We start from the raw sequence: 27,357 nt of genomic DNA, 5'->3' as shown, positions 1-27,357 counted from the left end.
TCTTGCAATCCAGCTAAAGAAAATGTTAATATCATAAGGAAAATACTGTATTGTATTTATCAATACATAAGTTTATGCCATCTGTTTACAAGATGAAAAATTTGTGCACATAGGTGGACATACAGGTCAAACCCGTGTTGTTTAAGGGTCAACCAACCGTATTTTGAATCCCCAAGTCATTGAACCTTCTTTTATCAGTAGAAGTAGTTTAACCTCCAAAGACCAGCCATCCTCTATTTGCAAATTCTGTGATAATCTCAACTTGGAATGTACGTCTCTGTACTTCTGTGCCCCCCAGTAAAATTACCAGAAAACTACAGCAGCTAAAAAAGACTAGATAATTGATGACACACACTCTTCAGGAATGTAGCTTTGGATCACTCCACCAAGTGAAGAATCCTAACCAGCTAAGATTTTCGCTGAAGGCAGGAAAAACGTAGAATGGACTATGAAAAAAGGAAACCATAGCTATCAGTTACAGCCTGTGACCAAATATAGAAACAAGGCCAAGTAGCTTTGGACACTTTCTATTTGCTTGTTATATATATTTGTTTGTACGTGCTATTTTCTTTTTTCTCTCCTTCCCATTGTTATTTCAAATAGTAACTTTATAATTTAATCTTTATATAAAAGAATATGTAGTGTGACTGACTGAATTTGTGGAGTAATTAATATAGCCAGCGATGGATACGACGACTCTTGGGACTATTCATTTTGGGGAAAGGCTGAAAATTTCATTTGTAAAAATAGCTATATCTTGTATTGTAGCAATATAGTTGTACTGTTTTTGGACGGGAGTCGAAATGTGTATAGAAAGGTATATATGGAATCCAAGTAGTCAAATGGATGACTGTTTCAGTTATCCATTATTGCTCCTCAGGTCCAAATTCACCATTTTTGTCAGCTCTGTGAAAATGGATTTGGGCCACTTAAATGTTTTCCCTTCTGACTTGTCATGTTGTTAGGCTTTCTTCATAGAGGATACCGAAGAGGCACTGCAGGAGGAAAAGGGCTTTGCTTCTGATCCCTGTGTGACTACTAGACAGGCTTGTGTGGCACGCATGGCTTTCCAGCACCAAATTCCTGCAATGTGCACGGCTTCCCCAGCACCGAGCTCTTGTAATGAACGCAGCCAGAAGCACCTAGTGCAAGGAGCTTCCCCAGAAGCCCCTTGGACAGCTCTGTGGAGAGTGCTTCCAGTTCGACGTTTCCCTATGAACAGTTCTCCCTAGCACCCGTCAGGGCTCCTGTCCACCAAGTTCTACCAAGGCAGTCCCACAGTGAGTTCTCTGCCATATTAAGCCACGACTGTGTCATCTCCACCAAGGTGTGGACACCAGCCCTAGAGGGGAATGGTGACTTCCTTAGGTGATCTTAGCCCTACAGGTGGTGGCTGTTCCTTACATGTACTTTTTCTATATTCTTTAGAATTATCTTTATTCCTTCCTGAGCAAGACCCTCTTACCCTAATCCCGTTATAGTTAATAATTCTTTATATTAAATGTTCCCATCAAGAGAGAAAATGGAAAGTAAAAGCCTGGTATGTGTCCCTTCTTTCTCACGTCACTATAATCATGAATCTCCTCCAATTCCTTATGTATTTCTCAAGACAGACTCTGCAAGAACTCATCTGTGCTACACATAAAACGAAGGGATGCTATTTATAGTAAATTCCATTTGGGAGGTTTGGCAAATATCTCAGAAGAACTGAGTGACAATAAACTCCTTTCATCCCTATCAATTTATTTGTGTGAACCAGGTTTCTCTAGCTTGTATTCAAAGAAATGAAAAACAGAAATAAAATTGATGCTGAACTGCATCTCATTCTAGGAATAAGTAAAATTAATTAGGAAGGAAAAAGGCTTCCATCTCATTAAGAGATGCATTTTACCAGTAAAATTTTATCTTGTTTACATAATTATTTATCAAAATTTGTAACAGTTTATACTACTAACACTTTCAACTCAATCTGAACCTATTTTTTTACATTTAAATTCTTGAATATACTTTTATTGTAGAGATGCAGTATTACTTAGAATATATGCTTAAAATTTTTAGATATCAACATAAACATGTGCAAAGGAATACCTTTTTTCCCCCCCAAAATTTGGAAGTAACAACCTTCAACACATTGTTTCAGAAAGTTAAAAATCTTAAATATTTCGCCCTATTCTCACCAACAGCCACTACATGAAAAGAAAGATCAGTCTAATATTGGAAAATTAACAGAAATTAAAACAACTATTGCTTAAAATGAGTGAGGGTAATTTGAGGGGAAAAACAAGTAAAAACACTGTTTGTCTTATTTGTTTTTGTGTGACTTAAAGAATGCTGGTGTTAAATCTGAAAGGAAAAATCATAAATTATAAATTATTTCAGCTTCAGTTTTCAAAATGATTATTAAATGCATACTAGACAGAAAAATAAACATTTCTAGAGAGTGATATGAAGATGAAACTATATCAATTCTCCAGGGGTCAAACTTGTCTCAAATTCAAATAAAATAAAGAAGAAAACTAAATTTGAGGAAACTGTTAAGCTGTAGGGAAGGGAGACACTTAACACCATTAATCAGAAGCAGGACAAATGTGTAACAATAACTGAAAGCGACAATGCTATTGGGTTCCCTACGAGCAGAAGCCAATAATGTGGGAACTGTACGTTCCCTGGACAAACTACGTTCTTTCCTGCCTCGTCTTTGTCCATTCTGCTAGTGCGTGTACCTAGCATGACCTCCATGACCAATCTCTCTGGCTCTTCTTTCAAGATGCCAATCAAAATGTCACATTTCTCATTAGTAACAAATAATAAAACTTTTATTTTAATATTCTAAACTTGTTTTTTAAGATCTCATTGTTGATCATAAACCACTGGTATAAGGATGGAAAAGACTGAGGACTGTGAAACCAGACTCTAGAACAGATGCATTCGATTGTGGTCCCTTAAAATTTATCTAGCTCAAGGGAGTTAGTGACCCTAAATCTTTATATATCATGTCGCTGACGTAAGTTATCATGCTTACACTATTTCACACGTGTCAGAGTCTGGCAAGTTAAATAATCTGGGTAAAGTCCCAAGTGGATCGTGTCTCATGATGTTCTTTCTGACTTTTCTCCTAGTACGGCGCTTTGAGAACATGCACCATGAGGCATAACCAAGAGCAATGACCTCCATAGAAGATTGTACAGACACATCAAAAGGCGATGCCAAAGCAGAACTAACTTAAATGCATGTATATGCCGCGTGTGTGTGTGCGCGCGAGCGCAAACATAGGTCAGTTTGTCTCTTATCTACTTACCTATTATCTAATTTATGAATCTAAACTGGACTTTCTAATCTCAGAAAACTTCAAGACAAAATGCTATCATGAAAAAAGGAAGTGATTTGTAATAAATCCTTAGAGGTCTTCAATTTCATCTCACAAATACACTTGTGCACGTGTGTGTAAAATATTCAGATTCACAGACCCATGGAATTCAATCAAGTATAGTTCTAAATGAAAAACATTTTCCATTCTGGACTAAAAACTGTGAAATATTGCAATTTTAGACAAATTGGCAGGATGTCAAGTGTAACGTATATACACATACTGGTGACAATCACTATTCAGTAATTGTTATTAAATTAACGAGAAAATTATTCACCTTTCCTTAAGAATAATTTAAAAAACCCTTGATTTCTATCATTTTGCATCCCACCCACTTATGCAGGGCCACTAAAATACCTCCATAGCCTGGGCTAAGCGTTCTTCTAGCGCCATGTAGGTGAGGAACTGAGGATCCACGTAAGAAATGGCTTCAGCAACTCCCAGTCCGTCCGCAAAGCCATCAAACAGACTGAAAAACAAATACAACCATGCCTGGGGAAATCTTTATGGTGAATACATAATTACATTAGCATACTGATAAGCCACTAAACATGCAAGTAGAACACCTTAAAATATTTTAATACAAATCTTGTGGACTGAGGGGCAGGAAGAACCCAACATAAAAACAGTTTAAGGCTAAACTTAAGGAATTAAGATACCACTACCTCTCCCATAGGCTGCCACACGCACGGCACAGAGTTCGTAGGAAAATTCTCTTTCTATGTTTCTAGTTCCAAGTCTGGCAACTGCTTACAGCTGGTATAAAGGTAGTACTTTTTCCCTCCTAATTCTTTCCCATATATTTCCCCTTCCGTTTATTTTAGTTTCCAATCTGAACGTAATAAAGACAATTGCTGCATTTATTTTAATTCTGTCATTAGTCAAAGGCTTTTTTCTTCTCTTACTTGTACTGTTCAATCACTTTGGACTTAAAGATATTTGATTTTCTTAAGTGCTTCTCATTAATCTCTCTTCTTCCAAGAACTAGGCTTCCTCAATTATTCAGCTTGAAAGATACCTAGCTCCTAACTGCTCATTTTTATTTATTTTTTCTAAAGGATTCTAAGCCTCTTACAGAGAAATATTACGCCTTCATCTGGTGTGAGTCTCCTCTTCCACACCGAGACATACACAGATTCTTCCTTTTCCTCTAGTCTTTCAAAATTTGGACACTGTTAAGTATTTCCTCAGTCCTCTTCTTTCTGATCTTGCTCCCTTGGAAGTTACATTCAAGTCCATTTCTTCCGTTGTTTTCTCTGCAGGTAATTCTTAAACCTCCACCTAATGCCAAACTCCTTCTTGATCTCTTGACCTACATTTTTAGTTTTCTGTGGGGGCACCTTACCTCACATCCAAGATCTCCAAAACTAGCTTATTTTGTTTACCTAAAGGCAAACTTCTGTTGACTTTCATGTTCCTATCAGATATCATAGAAACATCCGTAGTTACACAAACTAGCTCACAACAGTTTTGATGTCAACCTTTGTGTCATTAGAATTACAAATCTATTGCCAAGAGAAATAGAAGTATTCTTATGAAGACTATACTATAGTTTAGTAGTATCTAGAAATCAACAGATTATCATATGGTAAAAGGAACAGATGTTCTCATACAACCACAGATTTTAGAATTAGAAAGAAAATTAGAATTAGCGACTTCAAACTCCCTTGCAATACCAGACCTACTTTGCTAGCAGTGAGACGTAGTGCAAAGAGGAAGAGCCCTGGACTCAGTAAGATAGGAATTTAACTTCACATTTACCTAAGTCATAGTTAAACAATGTGAAAAATTTAACTGTTATTCTATTTCCTCACCTACGAAATAAAAGAGTGGATGCACTCCTGTGCCTAGCACAGAGATGGCACCAGAGTAGGCATTCAGGAAACAGTAGACCCATTCCCTCCATATGGAAAACGCATTGCTTTCTAAGGTGGTACATGCCAGTGGTTTGAAACTTATGTGCAGTAAGTGCTCTAGTTCTGCCTGGTGTTGCAACACAAGTATGTCCACTTCCCCTTTGCAGAAAACTCCTTCAAATGGTTAGAGTCAACTACCTCCCAATAATTCGTTTCTTCTCCAGGCTAAACAAATCCAGACAGTCAAAGCATGATATCTGGTTGTAATTTGTACACTGCACAATAATCAGCTAATATTAAAAATTCCAGTATCATTAATTTTGGCAATCACCATTTGGTAATGACTATTTCAGACAAGAATCACTTTGGACTTAAATGATACTAAAAATAGTGGATGGAAGTTTGATAGTTTGAGGAGAAACAGGTTACTTATATAGTCTCAAAGTATGTTCCCACTCGATACCTATTAACTATAAAGGGAAAAACGTCAACTGTACAGTGAAACAATCTGAAAGACAGTACCTTAACCAAGGGATCAGAATTAACATTACCAGCAATGAGATAATTCATACCATGTGCCTTCTGATATGAACTGAGATGAACAAAACAACTTCTATGATGCTCCTACTAAAAATATGTAACTCGAATCTAATGACATCAGACAAATCCATCTTAAGAAACATTCTACAAATTAAGTGGCCTGTACTTTTCAAAAATGTCAAGGTTACTAATAACAAAGTAAGACTGAGAAAATGTTCAAGATTAAAAGAGACTAAAGAAACATGGCGTAAACAAATGCAATGGGTAGTCCTGGATTGAACTACAAAAAAATTTCTCTAATGGCATCAGTGGAGCAACTACAGACATTTGAATAAGGTCTGTAGATTAACTACTACTACTGTATTAGTGTTAATCTCCTGGTTTGGACAATTTTACTGTGTTACATAAGAAAATCTTCTTGATTTTAGGAAATTCACTCTAGAGTATTTGTAGGTAAAGTGGCATCATGTCTGCAACTTACTCATAAATGGGTCAGAAAACAATACCACAAATACAGAGAATACAGACATAGAGAAATAAAGGAAAAAGAGAGTGATAACACAAAAGTGGTAAATGTGAGAGAATCTTAGTAAAGAATACATGGGAATTCTGTGCATTATTTTTGTAAATTTTCTGTAAGTCTGAAATAATTTCAAACTAGTTTTACATTTTTTATTATCAAACCATGGTTATATCCATACAGAATTAATTTCTCGCAACTTTATTAGATTAATAATAATAACTCCAATTTCTTACAGGAAGACAGAGTGGTTAAGTAGTTATCAAAGAAGAAATAAATGGTATAGTTAGTATTAACCCACATATTCTCCACATCAATTCCTACCACACCAATCTATGAGATATTCTCTGGGTATTCTACAACACTTCTGTGACTTCACCAAAACAAATAAACTTTAGATGGAGGACTTTTTCTATTTTCTTTAATCTAAAATAAAGAAACAAAAGCTTAATTTTTTTTCTAAGTACGTAGTTGTGAAACTGGAAAAAAAAAGTCAAATTTTGCTTTTAGTGGTAAGAATTGCTGCTGTTTGCCATGGCTTTCCTTTTTAGATGTTATTTTAATATGAAATATGACATGCTATTTTAATATGAAAATCAAACCTTTAGCTATCACCACATAATACATTACCATATGAGCAATTAATGAGGTATTGCCATATCTACATAAAATTAAAAACTTCTGTCTTAAAATCAATGCTAAAATGCTTTCCATATGAAAAAAAAACTACTTTGAAGCTTTCCCAATTTTTGGACAGTTAGCAATGTCTCTAAAATCACAACAGCCATATTCAGAAAAGTAGTCAATGAATTAGATAGAACCTAAAATAAAATTTTCAATTTAAATAAATTTTTTGAATTTAAGTTACATTTAATAAAGACCTCAATTATTCCTTCAAATTTTTACGTGGGACAATCCTTTTTGAAAGTTATTTAGAAATATATACCAATATTTTAAAAAATATATTTCTTAGTAATGTCACCTCTATATATCTATCCTAAAGAAATAACCTGAAGTACAGAACCTGTTTTATGGGGGGAAATTTCACTGTTCTATGCCAATGGGGAAATGATCAATTAAATTTTAGCACATCCATAGGATGGAGCATCTACATAATGGAGCTGTAAACAATTATTTTTACAATATTTTGGAAATGTACAATAGAAAAGAATGTCCTCCTATGACACCATAATTGCCTCCTAACATAAACAGATGATGATAAATAGACAATTCTGTCATCTGCTGAGTTCTCTGAGGAATGACTTTGTATAAGGGAGAGATAAAAACATCAGAATAGACAAGGAGTTCAGTAAGAGAGCAAAGGGCTGACATAAGGGAGCGGGGAAGTGAGGGGAGCATCAAGATCATCAAGACTAGGACTAGGTGAAGCCACTGATTTTCCATAATGTTTGGGGAGCCAGAAAATGGGTTTTGGAGAGTGGGAATGTTTAAGATAGAATTACAAATTGTTTGTGCAGCTGTGATAAAACCCCACTTCTACTTTCACAAAATGGTCAGTAAAAATCTGCTCTGTACATGTAAATTTTTTTTTTTCTACCCTAGGAACTGAGAATAGGAAATGGTAAGCAGGATGTATTTCAAGATGTTGAGTATCGTGTCTGGAACAATTTGGAGAAGCACAAGAAGTAGTTAGACACAAAGAAAAACTAAAGACAAAAGGAGGACTTAAAAACAAGAAATCTGCAGAATTATCAGGGGATATAAATGAGTTTTTCTTAATTTTTCTAAATTTTCTATAAGGAAATTTTAACTGGAAAACAAGACAAATTCTTAAAAACGTATCTGTGCAGAAATGGAAACAAAGGTTGTACCAACCCATATTTTTTCCAGAAAAAGTAACAAAACAGGATCACTTGGAACAAACATTGTTTCTTCATCTCATTAATTAGCTGCACACTTGAAAAATAAGTCTCACTTTACAACAAAACAGTTAAATTCTAACCATTATATCATGAGACCTAACAATTGTATAATCCACTACTTAATTTATATGCTTTTACTTGAAGTTATTCTGTCAGCATAAATTTAATACTTTCAACATCTCTCTGACAGTAAAATTATACTTTCTATATTTTGCATATAAAATATATAGAGAAAGAAAACTATATTCTTATGATTCTTCTGATTCAATCACAGGTTTTGAAACTCTTCACATAGGATTCAGGACTTTTTCTTTTATAAAGGATTATGTTAAGTGCTGTATTTAACATATAAAGTTAAAATTAAAAGTCGGAAACCTCAATCCATGAGTGTATAATTCACTAGGATACAAGGTGAGCTTCAAGAGAGCGAAAGATCAAAGAAGGAAGAGGTCACTGACTAGAATACGCAGGAAGGAGTCCATGTAGGAAGTGACATCTGAAACGAGCTCTGAAGGAGAGGAAGACTGACAGGAGGGAAAAGCAGAATACTTCTCAGCTATCAGAGACTCGGTGTTCATAGTTCGGAATCAGAAACCAGTTCTACTCAGTGCACAATTAAGCGTGGCAATGACACTGCTACACACCTCCAGTCCACATCTAAGTCCTCACTCACACTGGAGTCATCCTCAAGGTTATTGTTACCGTCCAACATGAAAGCTTCTGGCTGTGCAAATTCGTTGGCAGGCTCATTTCCCTCATCACTGCTGCTTTCATTGACTTCACTGTACTGTAGCCAAGGAATTTCTCCCTCTTCCAAGGATGTCTGTTCCCTATACAAACATTTTGAGAGAAGAAAAAATATTATTCTAAAACACATCATAAAATTGTTCTTTGAAGAGTTCTATTAGTCCAAGCAGATTCTTTATCCTTTGAGTTCTAAACTCTTGGTACTTACATGATTTTACAAATCTGTTTCTTTTACTATAGAATTATTTAAAAGGGAAACAAATTTGTTATAGGGTTACATGTATGCAAAACTAGCTCCTAATTGCATAACAACCTATTTATTTGATACACAAATTATCTAATCTCCTGTATTTCCTTTTTTTGCAGGAGAAAAATAAGAAAAATTCATTCTAGACCATTTGAATTTTTAAACATTGCTCTTGAATAGTTTCCCTTCACAGTTAAAATAAAATCCAAATTCCTCAGCCTAGTCTACAAAAACCTACATAATACATGCCTTCTCCTGGGCCTCTTCTCCAGCTGTTGCCTCTCACCACTCTTCCCCCATTTACTATACTCCTCCTATTCTTCCTACTCTTGGAACACTTGAAAATCATCTCCACCTTGGGGCCATTTCCTCCATCTGAAATAATCTGTCACCAGATTTTCACACAGCTACTCTGTCCTTGACATTCAGGTCACATAAGGACATGACACCCCCTCAGAAAGGCTTGCCTTGACCACTCATTTTAAGTAACTCTCTAGTCACTGGCTACCAAGTCATTCTGTGTCTTTTCATTATAGAACTTACTTCTACTTATCGTTTTCTTATTTATTTATTGTCAATCTTTCTCCCATTAGAAAACAAGCTCACAGAGACAGAGACAGACATATCAACGGTACAGATAAGAGAAAATAAGGAAGAAATAAAAGAAGAATCTCAAAACCATAGGGAAAAGGATTATTCAATAAATGATATTGGTACAACTGGGTACCCATCGAGAGGGAGGGGAATGAAATCTCTATGTCATCATTTACCCTTAAATAAATTCCAGACGTACTTTTTAAAAATTCATTAAAACAATAAAAGTACTAAAAGAATCATTTAGAGTACTTTTTACAAAAATATGTGCATTCTAAGCATGATGCAAAATCTTGAAGCCATAGACAGATTGTCAAATTTAACATACACATTAAACAAACAAAAAAACAAAACAACAACAAAAAACTCAAGGAAAAGTCAAAACACTGAAAATTTGGACACAAAGATCAAATTAAGAAAAATTAATTATAATACATGAGGAAACAAAAGAGATTTCAAGACTGCAATAAACTGAAAAAACGGTATTTTATGAATTTATAAATAAGAAAAGCATACTGGTAGGATTTTCTTATTCATTTTATTTAACAGAAAATACTTTTAGTATAACTAAAGGAGGTAAAACATTAGAGCATAGCCTTGGCAAAGCTGAATTTTATTTTGGGATTTAAGATGAGAAATAATGCTATACAACAACCTATATATTTCAACTTTAAGAACAGCTATAATTAGGATTTTATTCACTGTAATGTGGAAATTCAAACTTTGGGGGTAAAAACATTTATGAAAGTGATGCAGATAATGACCACATACAAAAATCAACAGATTCCAAATAAACCGAAACAGTATCTCTTTACATACCTAAACTCATAAATGTTTCTTTAATTTCGGATCCTATACTATACTTCAAAATAACAGGTTTATAAGATTCAATCTAATATAATCAGTCTAGAAAAATCAGAGAAATTAGCATAACAAAATATGCTTGTTGTATTAAAGGTTTAATGTCAAATATACAAAGACAATAAATGTTTTCCTTTTGTGCATACTTAGTTCCATTTAAAAATTTTAACCCAAAATGGATTTAAAATACAAAATCAAACTAAAAATTCTTAAACAACAGATCTCTGTTCACAATTTATGAGAGTACTTGCCACACTGCACTGTAACCCTACTGGTGACTCTTGTCTTCTCCTAGACTGGAGCTTCTCAAGGGCATACAGTATGGTTTGCCATCATTGTATTCACCTCTTGTAACAAGTGCATGGCACTTATAGGTACGCTATCTCTGTGTATGTTATAAATGTAATAATAAAGTTTTGAAAAACAATTTTTTGGAAAAAACAAATAATTTCGAGAGTAAGCCTGGAATAGTGCTTGGAAATTTTTGTTTTTTCTAATGTATTCCCACAAAAAGTACATTTCTTTTTACTAATTATACAGACATCAAAATGACTCAGTTACCCTGTAATTCAGATACATAATATAATACTCAAATATGTTGGTGAAAATGATTCAGTATAAGAAACATTAATTTATGGGTTTTTTAAATTCAAAGAACAAGAAAACTAAAATAAGAACTCATTTGAATCTAAACAATTGTTTTTCTTTAAAGTTTATTGGGGTGACAATTGTTAGTAAAGTTACACAGATTTCAGGTGTACAATTCTGTACTACATTATCTATATCTCACATTGTGTGTTCACCACCCAGAGTCAGTTCTCCTTCCATTACTATATATTTGACCCTATTTTACATATCTGCATGGCTTCCTTTAGCTACTAAATCAGCAAAAGAGTATTCATTATTTGCAGCACAGAATTTTAAATCTTTGGGTTAAAACCACATCATCTTTAAGGGCTAAGGCTTTCATAAAATAATCTAGTTACATTATAAGAAGTTTATTTTATAAAATCCTGGAGAGCATAAAAAACATTCCTAATTACCTGGTATTTAACCAACTGGTTTTTATTTTATAACTCAACACACATGTAAATTACTGCCAAGCTTTAGGTATAAGCTCTCATTTTAATAATTCTAATTGATTAGCAAATTTTTAATATTTCAAATCCCTATCTTTGAGGTGAAGTACAAAGGAAAGTAACTGAAATTTGAATTAAGAGTCAAAAAAGCCTAAAAGGAAATTACACCTTACAAAATCAAGGGTACCCTGTTCCATGTCAATCAGTTGCAAAGATGGAATCCCAGCACATATCTTAAAAGAATTGTCTTTATTCTCATATATTTAGAACTGATTAATAGGAAAGGCAAAATATGAATACTCAATAGTGTCCAGCAATTACTCGACGTTTACCTTATAAGTTTGCTGCCCAGCTCTCTGGAAGCCTATTTCCCACGTTTTCTTCTTTCCTTAAAGGAAAGGACAGGACAACCTTCCTGTCCTCCCCAGCTGTCAACATCTAGTAACAATGACAAGACTGGTATCACCAGAGACTCATCTTTTCTTGTCACCTGCACATCTACAGACTCCCCTACACTTGTACCTTCACAGTTACAGGAGAAGTCTCTGCTCCTAAAGGCCCTCTCCTTGAAATCTCAATCCCAGCCCTTCTCATCTTCTCAAGGGCTTACTTCACTTTATCTTTCCGATAATTTATCTTCACTTTATCTTTCTGATAATTATCAGTTACTCTCTTCTGGAACATTCTAAAAGCAAACAATCATGCTTATTTTTGGGGGTTGGGGACAACGCTTTCTAGGCCCAACATCCAATTGTGGACGCTTACTTTTGTAAAGAATTGGGTACAGTGACTGCCTGCACTTTCTCACCTTCAATTCCCTTCATTTTTTAATTCATTTTTCCCCCAATGCAGAATATATGCAATCTATTTACATTATAAAGCATATTACATTGAATATCCATAAACCGCCACCCAAAGCAGGAAATTAGAATATTACCTCTGAAGGGCATACACCTTGTACTCTACACCTGTCCTATCTCGTGGGCCTCACCACTGGCCCCCACCTCCCCCCGCCCCCCGTGAGATAAATACTGACTTGATGCTGCTGTTGTCATTCCATTGCCTTCTGAAAGAAGTTTTCACTATTTTTGTATACTTAAACAAGACATTTACTTCTGCTTGTTTTTAAGCTTTATGAAATAGATTCCAGGAATGGTTTTCACTCAGTGTTCTATCTAGATTCATCCACATTTCTGCATGTTAACTGTGGCTCAGTCATTTCCACTGCTGTATAATACCCCATGTATGAGTACACCACTAACTTTTCTACTATCATTTAACATTTGAGTAATATCCAGTTTTATAGTTTTCAGGAAAAGTACTGCAATGAACATTCTTGTATACACTCCTGGGCCACATGGGAAAGTTTCTCCAGAGTATATACCTAAAAGTTGGAATACCGGGTAGTCTACCACGCAAATGTTAAAATTACTACGTAATTTCAGTGAATTTGAGCTACTTCGTACCTCAACAAGCAGTGTGTAAGAACTGATTCATATCCTCTGGAACACCTGACATTGTCAAATTTCCTAATTTTTGCTAATCTAATGGATGGGTATAAAATGATACTTCCTTGTGATCTTAATGTACACTTATGACTCAAAAACATTCCCAAACCTGTTTCCTTTTCTTCTTTCTCATTATCATCTCCTAATCCAACAACTAACTCATCCCCGCCCCCCCTTTTAACTTTAGTCTCTTTCCAATTCAATCTCCACAAATCGACTAGAGTGGTCTTCTTAAAATATGTGTCAAACCAATTACTTCTCTACTTAAAATCTCACCGATCGCTGAATAAATTCCAGATGCTCCATGTCCTGCACAGTCTGCTTCCGGCCCACTTCATCTGCTATCACTCTTCAGTCATTCGCTTCTGCCCCGCTACCTTCATACATGCCAGGTCCTTTCCTTTTCAATACCTCTGCTCTTAATTTTCCTTTTGCCTAGAAAGCTCTTCCTCAACTGCAATTCTCTTTTAGATCCAAGCTCAAAGTCAAATCCTAAGAAAAGTCCACCCTGCCGGTTCTGATTAATGTAGTTACTTTCTGTCATATCAGTGTTTTATTTCCTTCACAGTAATCATCACAGTTTGTCACTTATCATGTTTGTACCTTGCTATAACCTGCCTCTTGCACCACAATGTGAGCTCCACAAGGAAATCTTATTTATTCTGTTCACTGATATAATCCCAGGATCCAGCACAATGATTGGCACATATTAAATGCTCAATAAATATCGGTTGAATAAATAAATAATTACTATCACAAATTACATAATAACACTTTACTACTAAAATATTACTTAATAAACTAAGTAATAGTGATTAAAGACAATTGAACATAAAATCAGGAAGAGCACAAAACTCCATCTCAACTTACCACTGTCAAAACCAATTATGTTTGTAAATTTCTTTACAGATTTTTCTAATGTTTTACTCCCAGATTTTCTTACAGAATTAATCTCAAGCTGTAAATGTGTATCTTTTGAGAAGTACAAAATTTAATGTTAGTTCAAGGTAAAATACATTTTTTCCTAAGAAAACATATTCACCAAAATAAATCCCATGAGAAGACTAAAATTAGCAATCAATTACCATATAAAAAATTAAAATTATTAAAGAGCTACTCCCTCACAATAAAATACGAAGTATAAAAGGTTTCACAGACAAATACTAACAAATTTTAAAGAATAAGCTATTTAAACACCAAAAAATCAAAACCAAAAAAGGAGACACATTCTTTTAGTAAAGCAAGTATCAAACTGTTACTGAGACAGAAAACTAGACAACTCACACTGTGGGTCTCAATATAAAAATGCTATATAAAATATTAGCAGACAGAATCCTGCAGCTCACTAAGACAAGAATAAACCATGACTATGTGATCATGTTGGGTTTATTTTAAGAAGCAAGGGCAGTTAAATATTAGGAAATCTAGTAACAGCATTATTCCTTATGATCATTAGTTAAAACGGGAAAAATCATTATGATCATTTCCACTGATACTAAAAAGACTTTAATAAAATTCATCAAACATTCTTGCTGGAAATCTATAAACAAATAATGGGAACATTTCCTTAGTGTGATTTTAAAATGTGTGTTTCATGCGCGTGCGTGCATGAAATCAACCTAAAAGACAGAATCATTCTAACTGGGGAAATACTAGAGTAAAGGTTTTCCTAGTCTCATAGGTCATTTGTAGCCAGGCACCTGTTTTAATAAATAAAATTTTGTTGGAAGACAGCCACATCCATTCACTTACATATCTGTCTATGGCTGGCTACTTTTATATTACAATGGCAGATTGAGTAGCTGCAATAGAGACTAGCACACAAGGCTGAAAATATTTACTATCCGGCCCTTCAAAGTATAAATCTGACCACCTCTGAACTAGAGCATTCCCATTAAAATCAAGACAAGATAAAGATGTTTACCATCAATCACTGATTTCTGGAGATATCATCTAATACAATTAGACATTCAATTATCATTTAATTTTTGCTAATGCCTCCATTTCTGTGAATATGTCACTGATTTCCCTGAGGCTGCCGCTTCTCTCCTGCTGTTATCTCTCCTCTACAGCAATGGTAGCTCTAATTCACTCATACCTAACTCAATCAAGGTGATCTTTTAAATGACCATGTTTCCTTAATAAAACAAAGTGAAACCATACTGTATTTCAATAGAAAATGCTGAAATTACCAGTATTTTTAATTTATTCTTTGTAAAATACAGAAACATAACAAAAAAATTAGTAAGACCTACTGGTCCTACACAGGGCTTGTAAATGCAATTAGTAGCATCCCCAACATTTACGTGTGATACGTAGTATTCTGGTACAATATATACAAAAATAACAAATCTCACTGTTACACATACCCTTCCTGAAGAGATAATTCTTGGTTTTCTTCAGGACCACTGCTATCACTCCGCAGTTCAGGTTCATTCTCATCTTTTCCTGGCAGAGTCTCCCAGCTTTCATCACTTGAGGACTGATCTTTTTCTGTACCAGAAAATCGATGAGGCAAAGAAGCAGACCATTCTCCATCACTACATTCTGAACTGAAAATTTAGAACAGAAATAAAATAAGCCCTCATTACATGTGCATTTATCATTTGGAGTGTTAACCAGGCATCATGATATAGAGTGGATTGTCACGTGTCATCAGGTGCCAATTCAATTTTTTAAATATTTAAAAAATAAACACAGAAATAAATATATTCAGTAGAACATAACTTTTTCAAATGGATATAGCATATGGCAAATAACAAAATTATCAATTTATTGTTTTCTTCACTAAATAATTCCATATATAGTTTCTTCACATTTTAGACATTTCTAAATAACTTGGTAACTTGGTACTTATAAATTAAATGCTATCTAGAATAAGTAATAATAGACTTATTACTCATCTAGCTTGGCAAAAACAACATTCTGATTACAGACAGCTGATGAAATGTCCTGTATGAATAAATTTCCACTATCACCATATTTTAAAAATTTAACTTTATTTTTCTTCCTTTTTCACAAAAGACTTTAAAATGGAGAGAGATTCAAAATCACACAAAGCAGCACTGACAAATCTTTAAAGGAGTCCTTTGTTAGGACTATGAACACAAAATAAATTTCATTTCAGAGAATATTTAGATAAGAAAGCAAAAGATACGATAAAATGGTTTATAAAGAACCTCAGAAAATTACTTTTGGTTATATTTAACTTGATTAATTTGGTTACATTGAACTACTCTCAAACACTAGTCATCTTATACTACCAAAGTCAAAAATATTACTGGTCAGTGTTGAAAATAAAACTTAAATGCAACCTTCCAACCATATCAACTATTCTGGTCAAGAATCCTGTAACAATTTCCCTTTGTGCATTGATTTTTGAGAAACCGAAAAAAAATAAATAAATAACAAATCTTAGGTTATGTTTTTTAAAGGAAATGAAAAATGATTAGGAAAATTTATTTTCTTTATAATGATGATATATTATTAATATCTAGACTGGTTAGTGAGTTCCTGTTTCTATAGGTAGATAAACCCAAGAGATCAAGATGCTATTAGCAATGAACTCTGAGATGCTAGAAGAAGTAAAATCAACATCTAATTTGCAGTAAATGGTGGGCAGCAGGGCACAAACATGTAACATGAAGACATGAAGAAGAATGCAATATAGCCCTACCATAGCAAATAAAAGGGGTTCCTTCAGCGGGGGATGAGCCCAAGTTGCTTACAGTCTATAAAATTTTCTGTGACCCAAAGAATAATCTTAAAAACAAGTAAATCATTCTTAGGCTTCTATCAGTGTCAAAATCTAACACAGAAAATAATTTTAAAGGAGCTTATTGAGCTAAGTTTCCTTGACTATGAAGCTTCTCAAATAATCAAAGCTGAATCACCAACTCCGATTTTGATGTCTTGAACATTTAGGGTAAGATTTTATACTAATTTGTGGCAACTTCTAACATACTGAAGAAAAGCTCATATTGAAAACATTTCACTGAGAATATGATCCGTTCAGAAATATATGAAACTTCTAAACTTTTCCAGATTAATGGAATATCTCTAAATTTTAATATAAAAAGAATATCTATCATCAATAGTCAATATATTTAAGAAGACTAGTCAAAGACTGGCCAACTACAACCTTTTGGCTAAATCTCTGGCCCTGCTGGCTTTTTTCCATGGTCTGTGAGCTAAAAATGTTTTTTTATATGTTTATCTTTAATTTTGCCTCTTGGTCAGCAAAACCTAAAATATTTACTATCTGGCCGTTTAAGTTTACAAACCCCTGGTCTATGTCATCATTACTCATTAAACATAACCCTCGCCTCTAAGAAGGTAGTCTATAAATATATATGCCAGCCCTGACCACCATATTAATGAGCTTTCATAATTACCAACTGCTCTCCAAACGTTTTTGGATTTTCACCCTTTTTCAAAAGTTGTATTTTTAAAACAAGATTCATCTGCCAGTAACTTCCTTTCTTCATTTTCTATCTGTCAATATTATTACTCTGCTCTCAAGCTGGAAAGCACATATCTTTGACTCTTCCCAAACTCATGTTTAAGTCCTTTCTTACTTTGCATTCTTTCTGTTCTTATATACTAGCTCCTTTTTCTCTGTCTCTCCTAAAACTCCCTTTCAAGTGCTTTTTTCCAAACCTAGACTTAGCTTGTTAATTGGTGTCCTTAAATTTAATCCCACTCCTTGGACTCACTTTAAAAAAAATGTATTCTGAGTAATCACTATCACTTCAATTTATATCAAATAGTACATTTATAATATTACTTCAAAAACCTTCCACAGTTCTTTCCTCCTAAAGCAGTATTTCACAAGCTTAAGGCATATGCCTGCAGCCTTCACAATTTTTGCTACAACTGTGCATTAATATTGTGTCCTAAGGTGCACAGTAGTTGGGAACACAGGTTCTGGAGTCAGCTTGCCTGCACTTGAATTCAGCAATTGTTAACTGTGAAAAAGTTACTGAACTTCTCTATGCCTTTATCGCTTTACATATCACGTGAATATAATAATAGTATTTAATAGCTTACTGAGTTCATGCTATGAGCAAATGAGTTAATATATACAAAACACTATAAATATTAAAACACAATATTTGCTACATAACTATTTGTAAATATTTTTAACATCTTTTTCACTCAAATGCATTTAGTTATCTCCTAAGCAATATTCATAAAACTCCAAATTGAAGAGCTAGCTATATTTTTTTCTGATCCCAATTAAAATAAATATATAATGATAAAAATTAATAACGCCTGTCCATGCACCATTATTTCACCCACTTCAGAAAATTCTGGTCTATAAGAAAAAGTTTAAACTTTGAATGGCATTTATGATTTAATACAATCTGATTGCAGTGACTAATACACTTTTACATCCTTTTCTGTTACATGAATACTCTTATTCCAAATACTGTCCCTCAAGTGTGAACTGTCACCACAACCATTCTTCCCATCATCATCAAAGATGTCTTCACAATCACTTCACCTTTTTTCTCCTTCAGGCCCAGATCATTACTTTAAGACCCTCACCTAATAAAATTTCTTCTTTTGTTTTTCAATTAATTCATAGATGAGACTTCTTGTTTATTTAGTCAAACTCACTATGGCGCAGGGCTTAACAGTGCATTTAAAAATACTTTTCGAAAGTGCAAAATCAGTTTCTTTAATAATTACCAGAAAACTGTCCAAGGAGATCAGCCTGAATAGTGAAAAGTACTTGTAAGCTCTTGGAATTTAAGCAAGACTGTGCAGTAGCATGACTTTAAATAGAGAACTTTTAGTGATACAATTTTATTTGAAAGGGGCCAGCAATTAATCCTCTTTAAAATATGTTCCAAAACTTAATATACATTTGTGATATAAGTGATAGAAAGTAATATATGAGTAATTTCCTATTAATATTTCATTCTGAATATTATGTCACAAATTTCAAACAACGTCTATACTAATTTATAGCTCTAAAAGTCCAAATTGACTCATAGGGCTACTCAGAGGAGATTATGCAACTCTGATTAAAATTTTTTACTATAAAAGACAAAAAACCTACCACAGGCAATGTCCTTACTGAAGAAACAAAGTACTATATTTATGTATATAACATCAGGTGAAAGGTCCATCTATGACAGCCTCTTTTTCATCCCTAGTGGTTAAATGCCACATTGGTAAGAGCAAGCTTTGAAGTCAGTTAGATGTGGGTTAGGATCCTGGCTTGGTACTTACTAGTGAAGTAAGCCTGGGCATTTAACTTCCCTAAGCTCATTTTTCCTCATCTGTAAAATGAGAATTTTAATCTTTACTTTTAGGTCTACAATGATGTTTAAATGAATAATGCAGATAAAATCTTTAGCACAATTTTTTGAAAAACCATTCAATAAAAGTAACAATTACTTCTTTCATTATATGAGATGTCTGTTTAGACACTTCAATTGGATTTCCTACCAACACACCACCATTTTCCTCTTCTCTACCAAAGAAAATCCAGTCTACTTCCTCTGGTTTGTCTTACTGAATGGCAATATCAGACATCAGGTTATCCAATTGGCTTTAAAAGTCTTAGTCTCTCTTTATGTCCTGGTCCAGGAGCCAAAATTGGTCATCTGTCCATTTTTTATGAGCTAGAAGCTAAGAATTTTTTTTGTTGTTGATGTTTTTTGCATTTTTAAATGGTTGCATAAGTAGCTACAGAATATCTTCGATTTTATATTTTATCTTTTGGTCCACAAAGCCTAAAATATTTACTACCTGGTTACCCCTTTAAAAAGTTTGCAGACTCCTGGGGTCCAGAAAGACTTAGCAAAGAAACCAAAATAGGTCAATGGAAGAGAAACTGATGCAGGAAAGGGTGAGCAAACAGCTCAATAATAGCAATGAAGTCAAAGAAAATAGGTAGTGAGAAAAGTCAACTGGCTGTGGAAATTAGGTCACTGTTAACATTCAACAATGGAGAAATAATACTGAGAATTAGATTTGGAGCCATTTAAGAAAAGTGGATAGTAATAGAAGCAGTGAGTGTGTAACATTTATTCTGAAAATTCAACAGTGAAAGAGAAAACATAAACAGGCACAGTTAATAGAGGGAGCAAGATCAAGTGAAGGTTCGCCCCAGGATTCAGAAAACTTACAAGAATGAGAGGTAGAGGGAAGCAATCTAGGAATAAGGATAATTGATAAAGTAAGGTGTCAGATATGATGGTAGGCACAGACTGAGAAACGTTACCTCTCTTTCCTAAAGAAGAAATCAAAAATAGGCACAGATACTAAGATATTCTAAGATGGAGAAGAGGAAAACAAGAAAGTTCACGTTTATCTATTTCAGTATCTCCAGGAAAGCAAAAGACAATGTTATCTACTAAGAGTGCATGAAACTAAAAGAAAAAAAAAAAAACGGATTGAAAAACAACTCTTCAAGAAGAGCAAGCAACAGAACAAATAGGGCACAAAAGAATCGTGGAAAAGAGGACCAATTTGTTCTTGATTATAAAAGCACGAGTTAAACATGTTAAATTTCTCAAAGTAAAAACTAAATTGAGTACCACTTTGATTTTCTATGACCTATCATTAGTATTGTCTCCCACTAGCATTTAGAGCTGTATTCAAAAGTGACAACTGTAACTTACTCATGTTACTCTCTTTACACATTCAACTGTGCACCAAGAAAACCTTTTTTCACCTATAGAATGAAATTACATGTGATTTCTAGACAAACAATTATGTACAAATCCTAGGTAGAAATAATATCTATAAGTAATAACAGCCCAAAGCAACCCCTTCTTGACTAAATCCCTCAAAGAACTGGTTTGTCTTCCCTGGCATTTTTCACATCCATAAATACTCAACTATGTAGGAGCCTAGGAGAAAGTGAAATTTTAGGTAATTGTTACCTGACTAGCAGAGGATCAAAATCACTTTTTGAATTTTACTGAAAATACTAGGGATGGAAAATGTGTTACAACATATAATTCTCTCCATTTTCAAAGATAGCATACTGAAGATAATCTCAGCAGTGTTGGACATTTCACCACTGAACTTCATTGTAATACAGTGATACAAACGGAAGTAGTTCAAATCTACAAGCGAGTAAGTCCAGGATGGTTGTTCTTTTTCAATTGTGCCTGCCTTTTACAACTTTCTGGTTCTTTCTCTTAATATCAGAATATTGTAATCTGTAACTCCCAGCATGCCTGAGGAACAAACCAATTTATCCGTAATTCATTCCTTGTAAACTTCTATGAACTTATAAACAAGATGAAAAAAAAAGGTTGACTAAAATGTTGGAGCATGTGCTTTGACATCTTTGTTTTAACTGGACATAGATGTTTTATTTGTTGGGATACAGGGAGATCAGAGGAGCTCTTTCTTCATGGCTCTCAGTTAACATATAGAAGGGGACAGGAGCTTAATTTGGCCTCAAGGTAATTAATTACCTGTACATTTTGTCTTCCTCACAAAGTTGGTAAACACCAAGGGAACAGGAATCATTATTATTAGCATTTACCGAGTAAGCGAGAACAAAATATGACACTTAGGAGGATTTCAATAAATCTTTTTTCAATACATCACAATGAAATCACTAAATGGCTAATATTCTTCATATTTTGCCAACATCATCATCAACAAAAAGCTCCCCCGACATTTTAGGTAAGGTTTTAAGCAAGGTTAAGGCCTCGGGACAGTAAAACTGAAAGGAACCTCAAGTTCTATAAGAAATGGTCACGAGATGGCATGCCTTTCTTCAAAACAGTTAGGCCCAAGGTTAAAATGTACTGGCATGGCTAAAAGGTCCTTTTAAACTCAAGATCTTGTTCTTAAACAGTTATTAAAGGTCTCAGAGAATATTTTGAAAGAGGAGGGAGTTAACCTTAGCTCTTTGGTCTAATTCCAAGTCTGGTATTTATATGCTCCCTATTAAAATTCCACTTGCAGTTCTAATTTAATAAGGTGGTGCTCAGTTCCTGTCAAACAGCTCAGAGCAATGCTACCAGCTGCAAAGCTTATCCCATAGACTGTAATGTTTCAGATGTGATGAAGTGATCATTTAGAATCTTTCAAGAAAGAAATGGGCCATGCAGTCATTAAAATACTTTTCCACTTATAAAGAATGTATAAATTATGTATTTTTTAAATGGTCAAAATTCCTGTATCTACAAATGCTGCAGTAAATTTTAGTCATGTTCTTGACAAGGGAGTTCTATTTGTAGCGATTATAATACAAACATGACAAGAAAACTTTTCAAGTATATCATCTTTAAGTTTCACAAAACAATGACAACTCAAAAAAAAACCCAGACTCAAAGCAGAAGATATTTATACTTTCCTTCGCAGGGTACTTATGGTAAGTAGAGTCACCGTGTTTCCCCATTTCTCCAACGTGTTAATATCAGAACTGAGCAGGACTATAGTAAAACAACAGGCAGATGAACATGTGGCAAGATAAAACTGTATGTGTATGACTACTAAATGACAACCTTTATCTGGCACCATATTAAAAGGCAACCGGCAACTGTGATTCTTTGTAGGGAGTAAAGGTAGGGGAACTAAAAACGGTAATATAGAAATAGAAAACCTCCTTAAAATTGTAGAGACTATTGAAATGAGGTCCTAAAATATATTTTATGGCTTATAAATGCAAATATAAGTGGAATCTTAGGTAGAAAGATTATCCTTGAGAACTTATTTTGAGAGAAGTCTTTAAAAAAATCCTGAGTGTTTCTGGCATTTCAGTGTGTTTTAAAGAATGCTACAAAATTAGTTTCATCATTTAAGCACATCCACTTACAGGTTCTGTAAGTCAATATATTACTAAAAAGTAGAAAGAAAAAAAGTTTCTATTAACTATAAGTGCTTTTCTCATCTATATATTCTGTTTGTACAAAATCTATCATTGTTTAGAATACAGACATTTCACTTAAGGACAAACAATTATAAATAAATATACTACTAAGACAACGTCCTATAACCATTGAAAGTCCAGAGTCATTCTAGACAAAGAAAACACTTCTAGTATTGACAAAAAGAACTGACTTAAAAACTAAGACACAAAAACTGCCCTTTCTCTTGAGGTTGGCAAACAGTATAAAGATTTCATCAACTTAATTCGATATTAGGTTTGTCTATAAAAAGCAAACAAAAGAGGTTTTTAATTAGTGTGTCCACAAAGGAAAAGGCACAGTCAAATTAAATGATTTTCTTCAAAACAAGCAAAACTAACTGGAGGAAAATATGGAACAACCTTATATTTTCAAAAACATAAGTTACCTAAGACTATACATATATATACACGTACATATATACGTGTATATATATATATGTATATATATATATATATATACTATATATATATATAAATAGTAACCTAGAGGTAGAACAATCCAATCCAAAAATCTTATGATTGAATATGTTCTGGAATTTAGATTTCCCCCCCACCAAGATTTAGAAATACTACCTAACAATGCCCAGTGGGGTCTAAGCCAGAACCTAGTACTCAAACACTCATATTACTGCAGCAAAATGTATGAATACTTGAAAGAAAAGCCCTCATTTTAGTGCCAATTTCCATTTTTAGATCTTTATGGATTTTGTATAAAAGATTGTGGACCTAAACTGAACAAACAGAAATTAAGTCAGGCAAAAGTTCTTAACTACTTTTACCTTTCCTTAACTTCAAAAACAACAGGTTATATAAATATTGTCTGCTAACCCTTAAAGTTTACAAACTTCCAAGATAGCGGTAGAAATTATATTTCAATTATTTCTACAAGTTACTTATACTATATTATAGAACCTTAGTTCATGTCCAAAGAAAACAACATATTTTGTTGATTTCATGATATGAAATAAAATACATAAAATTCATTCACATTTTAAAGTATAAATTTCTCCCTTTGTAGTACTTTTTAGTTTTAAAAAACTAATTTTTTCCACAAGTTAATAAAATCGTGAAAATGCACTGTAATTGAGCATAGTTGGGATTACAACCAGTTTAAAAGGATACCTGAACATCTGGACTCTGGGGTAATGTAAAATCAGCAGCTAGACAAAGAAATTCTCCACTTCTCGCTCCTTTCTGTTGTCTTACAATTTGAGAAAAAAAATCTATGCTTGTAAGAGGAATCAGAATGCTCATTATAAGAAAAGTTATGTATTCTCTTGAAAACAGTAAATTGTCGTGGTGAAGAAGAGAGTACGAGGTTAGGTAATAAGTAGATATTCAAATTCCAGCTCCACCATTTACTAGCTCTGTCACCTTAGAAGTCAGTTAACTCTGTTGTGCCTTAGTTTCCTCATCTACAAATGGGGAAATAATAGTACACACCACAAGGAGCTGTTAATGAAAATTAAATGCTAAATTAAAATAAGTAAAAAATAAACTTAGAGATAGGAAAAGCAACATGAAGTATAAAGAAACAGGTGATGTTAATAAATATTGACAAAGTTAACACAATACTATCAATAAAAATTTATGATTATAATTACTTTTTAAACCCAGACTGGCTTAACACAGAATTTTTTAAAATACAAAAATGTTTACCTTGTATTTCATTAACTGAAATACCAAGAATTAAAATAATTAGTATCTCTATCCTTTTGTAATAATTAATAATCATTATCTGAAGTTATAATTTCTATAAACTCCTGAAACACCTCAAAGAAGGTTTCTGTAAAACAACAGTAGTTTGCATGTATGATTAGCACTTGGTAAACAAGAATATTTGATAAGTTAAAATATCTAATTCCCTGACCACATCTGAGAGTCTATCCATTGAACATCTTGTTACCAGAAATAAACCACTTCGCTCACTACACAATCTGGCAAAGACTGAATGAAACCTTACCTATCTTCATCTTTATCATACAGCTGGTAATAATCTCCATAGCCGTTCCAAAAGGTGTTATCCACAACTTCTTGCCTTCCTGCTGTGGCTCCACTTTCCGATGTTATCTGGTTATTCTCTGTTTCCCTCTGTGTAACTCTTGAGTAAGGTGGATCCAAGAACATACAGTCATGTTCTCCATCGTAGTCATCACATTTTATTAAGAGGTCATCTGGGCCATTTTCCTCGACTTCCAAAGCTTCCCTCCACCTCTGAACACTTCTTTGTTTAGCCTCATGCCTATTAAATCCTGTTTCTTGGTCCACTTGACTTGAACTTACCAGTTTTCTAACTTTGGGCCTTACTACCTGTTCAGGAGAACTTCCCTGGTTGGTGTCCCTACCCCTGGTATTTTGTTCACTGCAAATATGCCCTGGAGCACAGGCTGATTCTTCAGTTGAATTTTCTGTCTGTGGCTCCTGGCTAGTATTTTGCTCTTTCTTTCTAACAACTTCATCTTTAGAAGAGGACCTCTGAAATTCCTGATTGTTCTCTTTGACAAACTCAATGTCACCAAGAGGACTTTTCACTAAAGGTGCTGAATCTAACTCTTCAAGCTCATCTCTTATTTCACAGTTAAAAGAGGGAACTGGTGGAGAAAGACCAGTATAAGCCTCCACCTCTCCATTTGCCAACTCAAATATTGTATTGCCCAATGCTTCCTGATATCTACCACCTTCCACAACCTCTGCAGAAAGCTGAAGACGGTCATTATCCTCTCCACGCCTGCCATCTGGATCATAAGAGTCAGTATGAACCAGTGCAATTCCATTTTGGACACTTGAAGCGTTACAAGCTCCTGGAGTATATTCTCCCTCAGAGTGATTATGAAGATTCGCACTGCTTCCTAAGGTCTCCCTGCCTTCCCCACTATGATGTACTGCAGCAAAGGAGGGACTGCTCTCAATGGTTTCATTCAATGCTGTATCACAAATGGGAATTTCTGTTTCACTTTTTTCAAATAAAGGATCGCTGGGTAAAGAAGACTGAACTTGATCCAATGGACTGAAACCTTCGTAGAGAACAAAAGGAAACACATTTGGAAGGATTACTTTAGATAAAATTTGATTTAATAATGACTGTTTAAATAGAAATCATACCAATGATGACCTACTTGAGAATGTAAGTGAATTTCTCTGACAGGTGCTTCTATGCTCCCTAAGTTAATTGGGAGGCCAGAACAGTTACCCTATGAGTTCATTATGCCCTTTCAGTATCATCTCCCTCATATGCCTTTTGCATGTTTTTTACCTAAATCCTAATAGTTAAAACATTCTGCGAAAGACATTAAAAGGAGAGGCCGTTGAAAGACTACATAATAAGAGGCATAAGTGAAGTCAGAGGGTAACCAATCTGCCCTGTCATTGGGATGTGCAATTCAAACTTAACTTTTTTTTATTACACATGCAGGTGAAAAACACTTCAAAAGTTTTTTATGATAGATATAAGATCAGGTTATAGACCTAACAGAAATGACTATTGTGTTTGACGTCAATTCAGATTATATGCCAGTCTTTAGATTTATAATATTAGATTTCTATCTCCAAAATGGATTGTTGTAATACATCCATAATAATGAGTTAACTTTAGATATATTACAGCTATGAATGAAAAACAATGAAAAAGTCAATGTTGATTCTCTTTGCAAGTTTGTCAGAATCTCAAGGCAAGAGAAAATCCTACCCTATAAATTACTTTAGCATGTCTGTTTTATCACTACTAATGTAATAATAAAAATGAAGACATTTGATATCTTGGAACAAAAATTTATAAATTATAAGTAACTGAAGAGAAGTCTTCTCATATTACAAAAAGGATCTTTTAACAGAATGACCTTAGCTAACAATTCAGACTCTTATATATAAATGATAGTAAAAGTAAACTAGAATTATCCATTTTACTCAGGATAAAAGATGATATTTTAGTCCAAAAGTACATCATTATAATACATGGGTATCTGAAAAATACTTTTGCAAACCACTGAATAATTAAGAATTTTGAGGGTAAGGGGGTTCAAATATATGGTGACGGAAGGAGAACTGACTCTGGGTGGTGAACACACAATGGGATTTATAGATGATGTATTACAGAATTGTACACCTGAAATCTATGTAATTTTACTAACAATTGTCACCCGAATAAATTAAAAAAAATTTTTAACGGAATAAACATTAGTTGACATTTATACTTTATAAAATGATTTTTAAAAATCAAATTAGCCAAGCCAAATTATTTAGAGATACAATTAAAACAATCTATTCAAA

General features: G+C 33.9%; 1 protein-coding gene across 2 annotated transcripts in view; it reads right to left on the bottom strand.

The window, feature by feature from the left end:
- The window catches only part of PJA2 (praja ring finger ubiquitin ligase 2), a 66,627-nt gene that overhangs the window by 12,658 nt on the left and 26,612 nt on the right, over positions 1 to 27,357 (bottom strand). For both annotated transcript variants that reach the window (XM_081054558.1, XM_081054559.1), the window contains exons 4-7: positions 25,055 to 26,105; positions 15,572 to 15,754; positions 8,811 to 8,996; positions 3,725 to 3,836 (exon numbers count right to left, since the gene is read on the bottom strand). In XM_081054558.1, coding sequence (XP_080910684.1) covers positions 3,725 to 3,836; positions 8,811 to 8,996; positions 15,572 to 15,754; positions 25,055 to 26,105 — 1,532 coding nt within the window. The remainder of the gene's footprint in view (positions 1 to 3,724; positions 3,837 to 8,810; positions 8,997 to 15,571; positions 15,755 to 25,054; positions 26,106 to 27,357) is intronic.

This window comes from Rhinolophus hipposideros (genome assembly GCF_964194185.1).
Source record: "Rhinolophus hipposideros genome assembly, chromosome: 7".
Lineage (NCBI taxonomy): Eukaryota > Metazoa > Chordata > Mammalia > Chiroptera > Rhinolophidae > Rhinolophus > Rhinolophus hipposideros.
The sequence above is the reverse complement of the archived record's forward strand: the minus strand, read 5'-3'. Positions and strand labels throughout refer to the sequence as shown.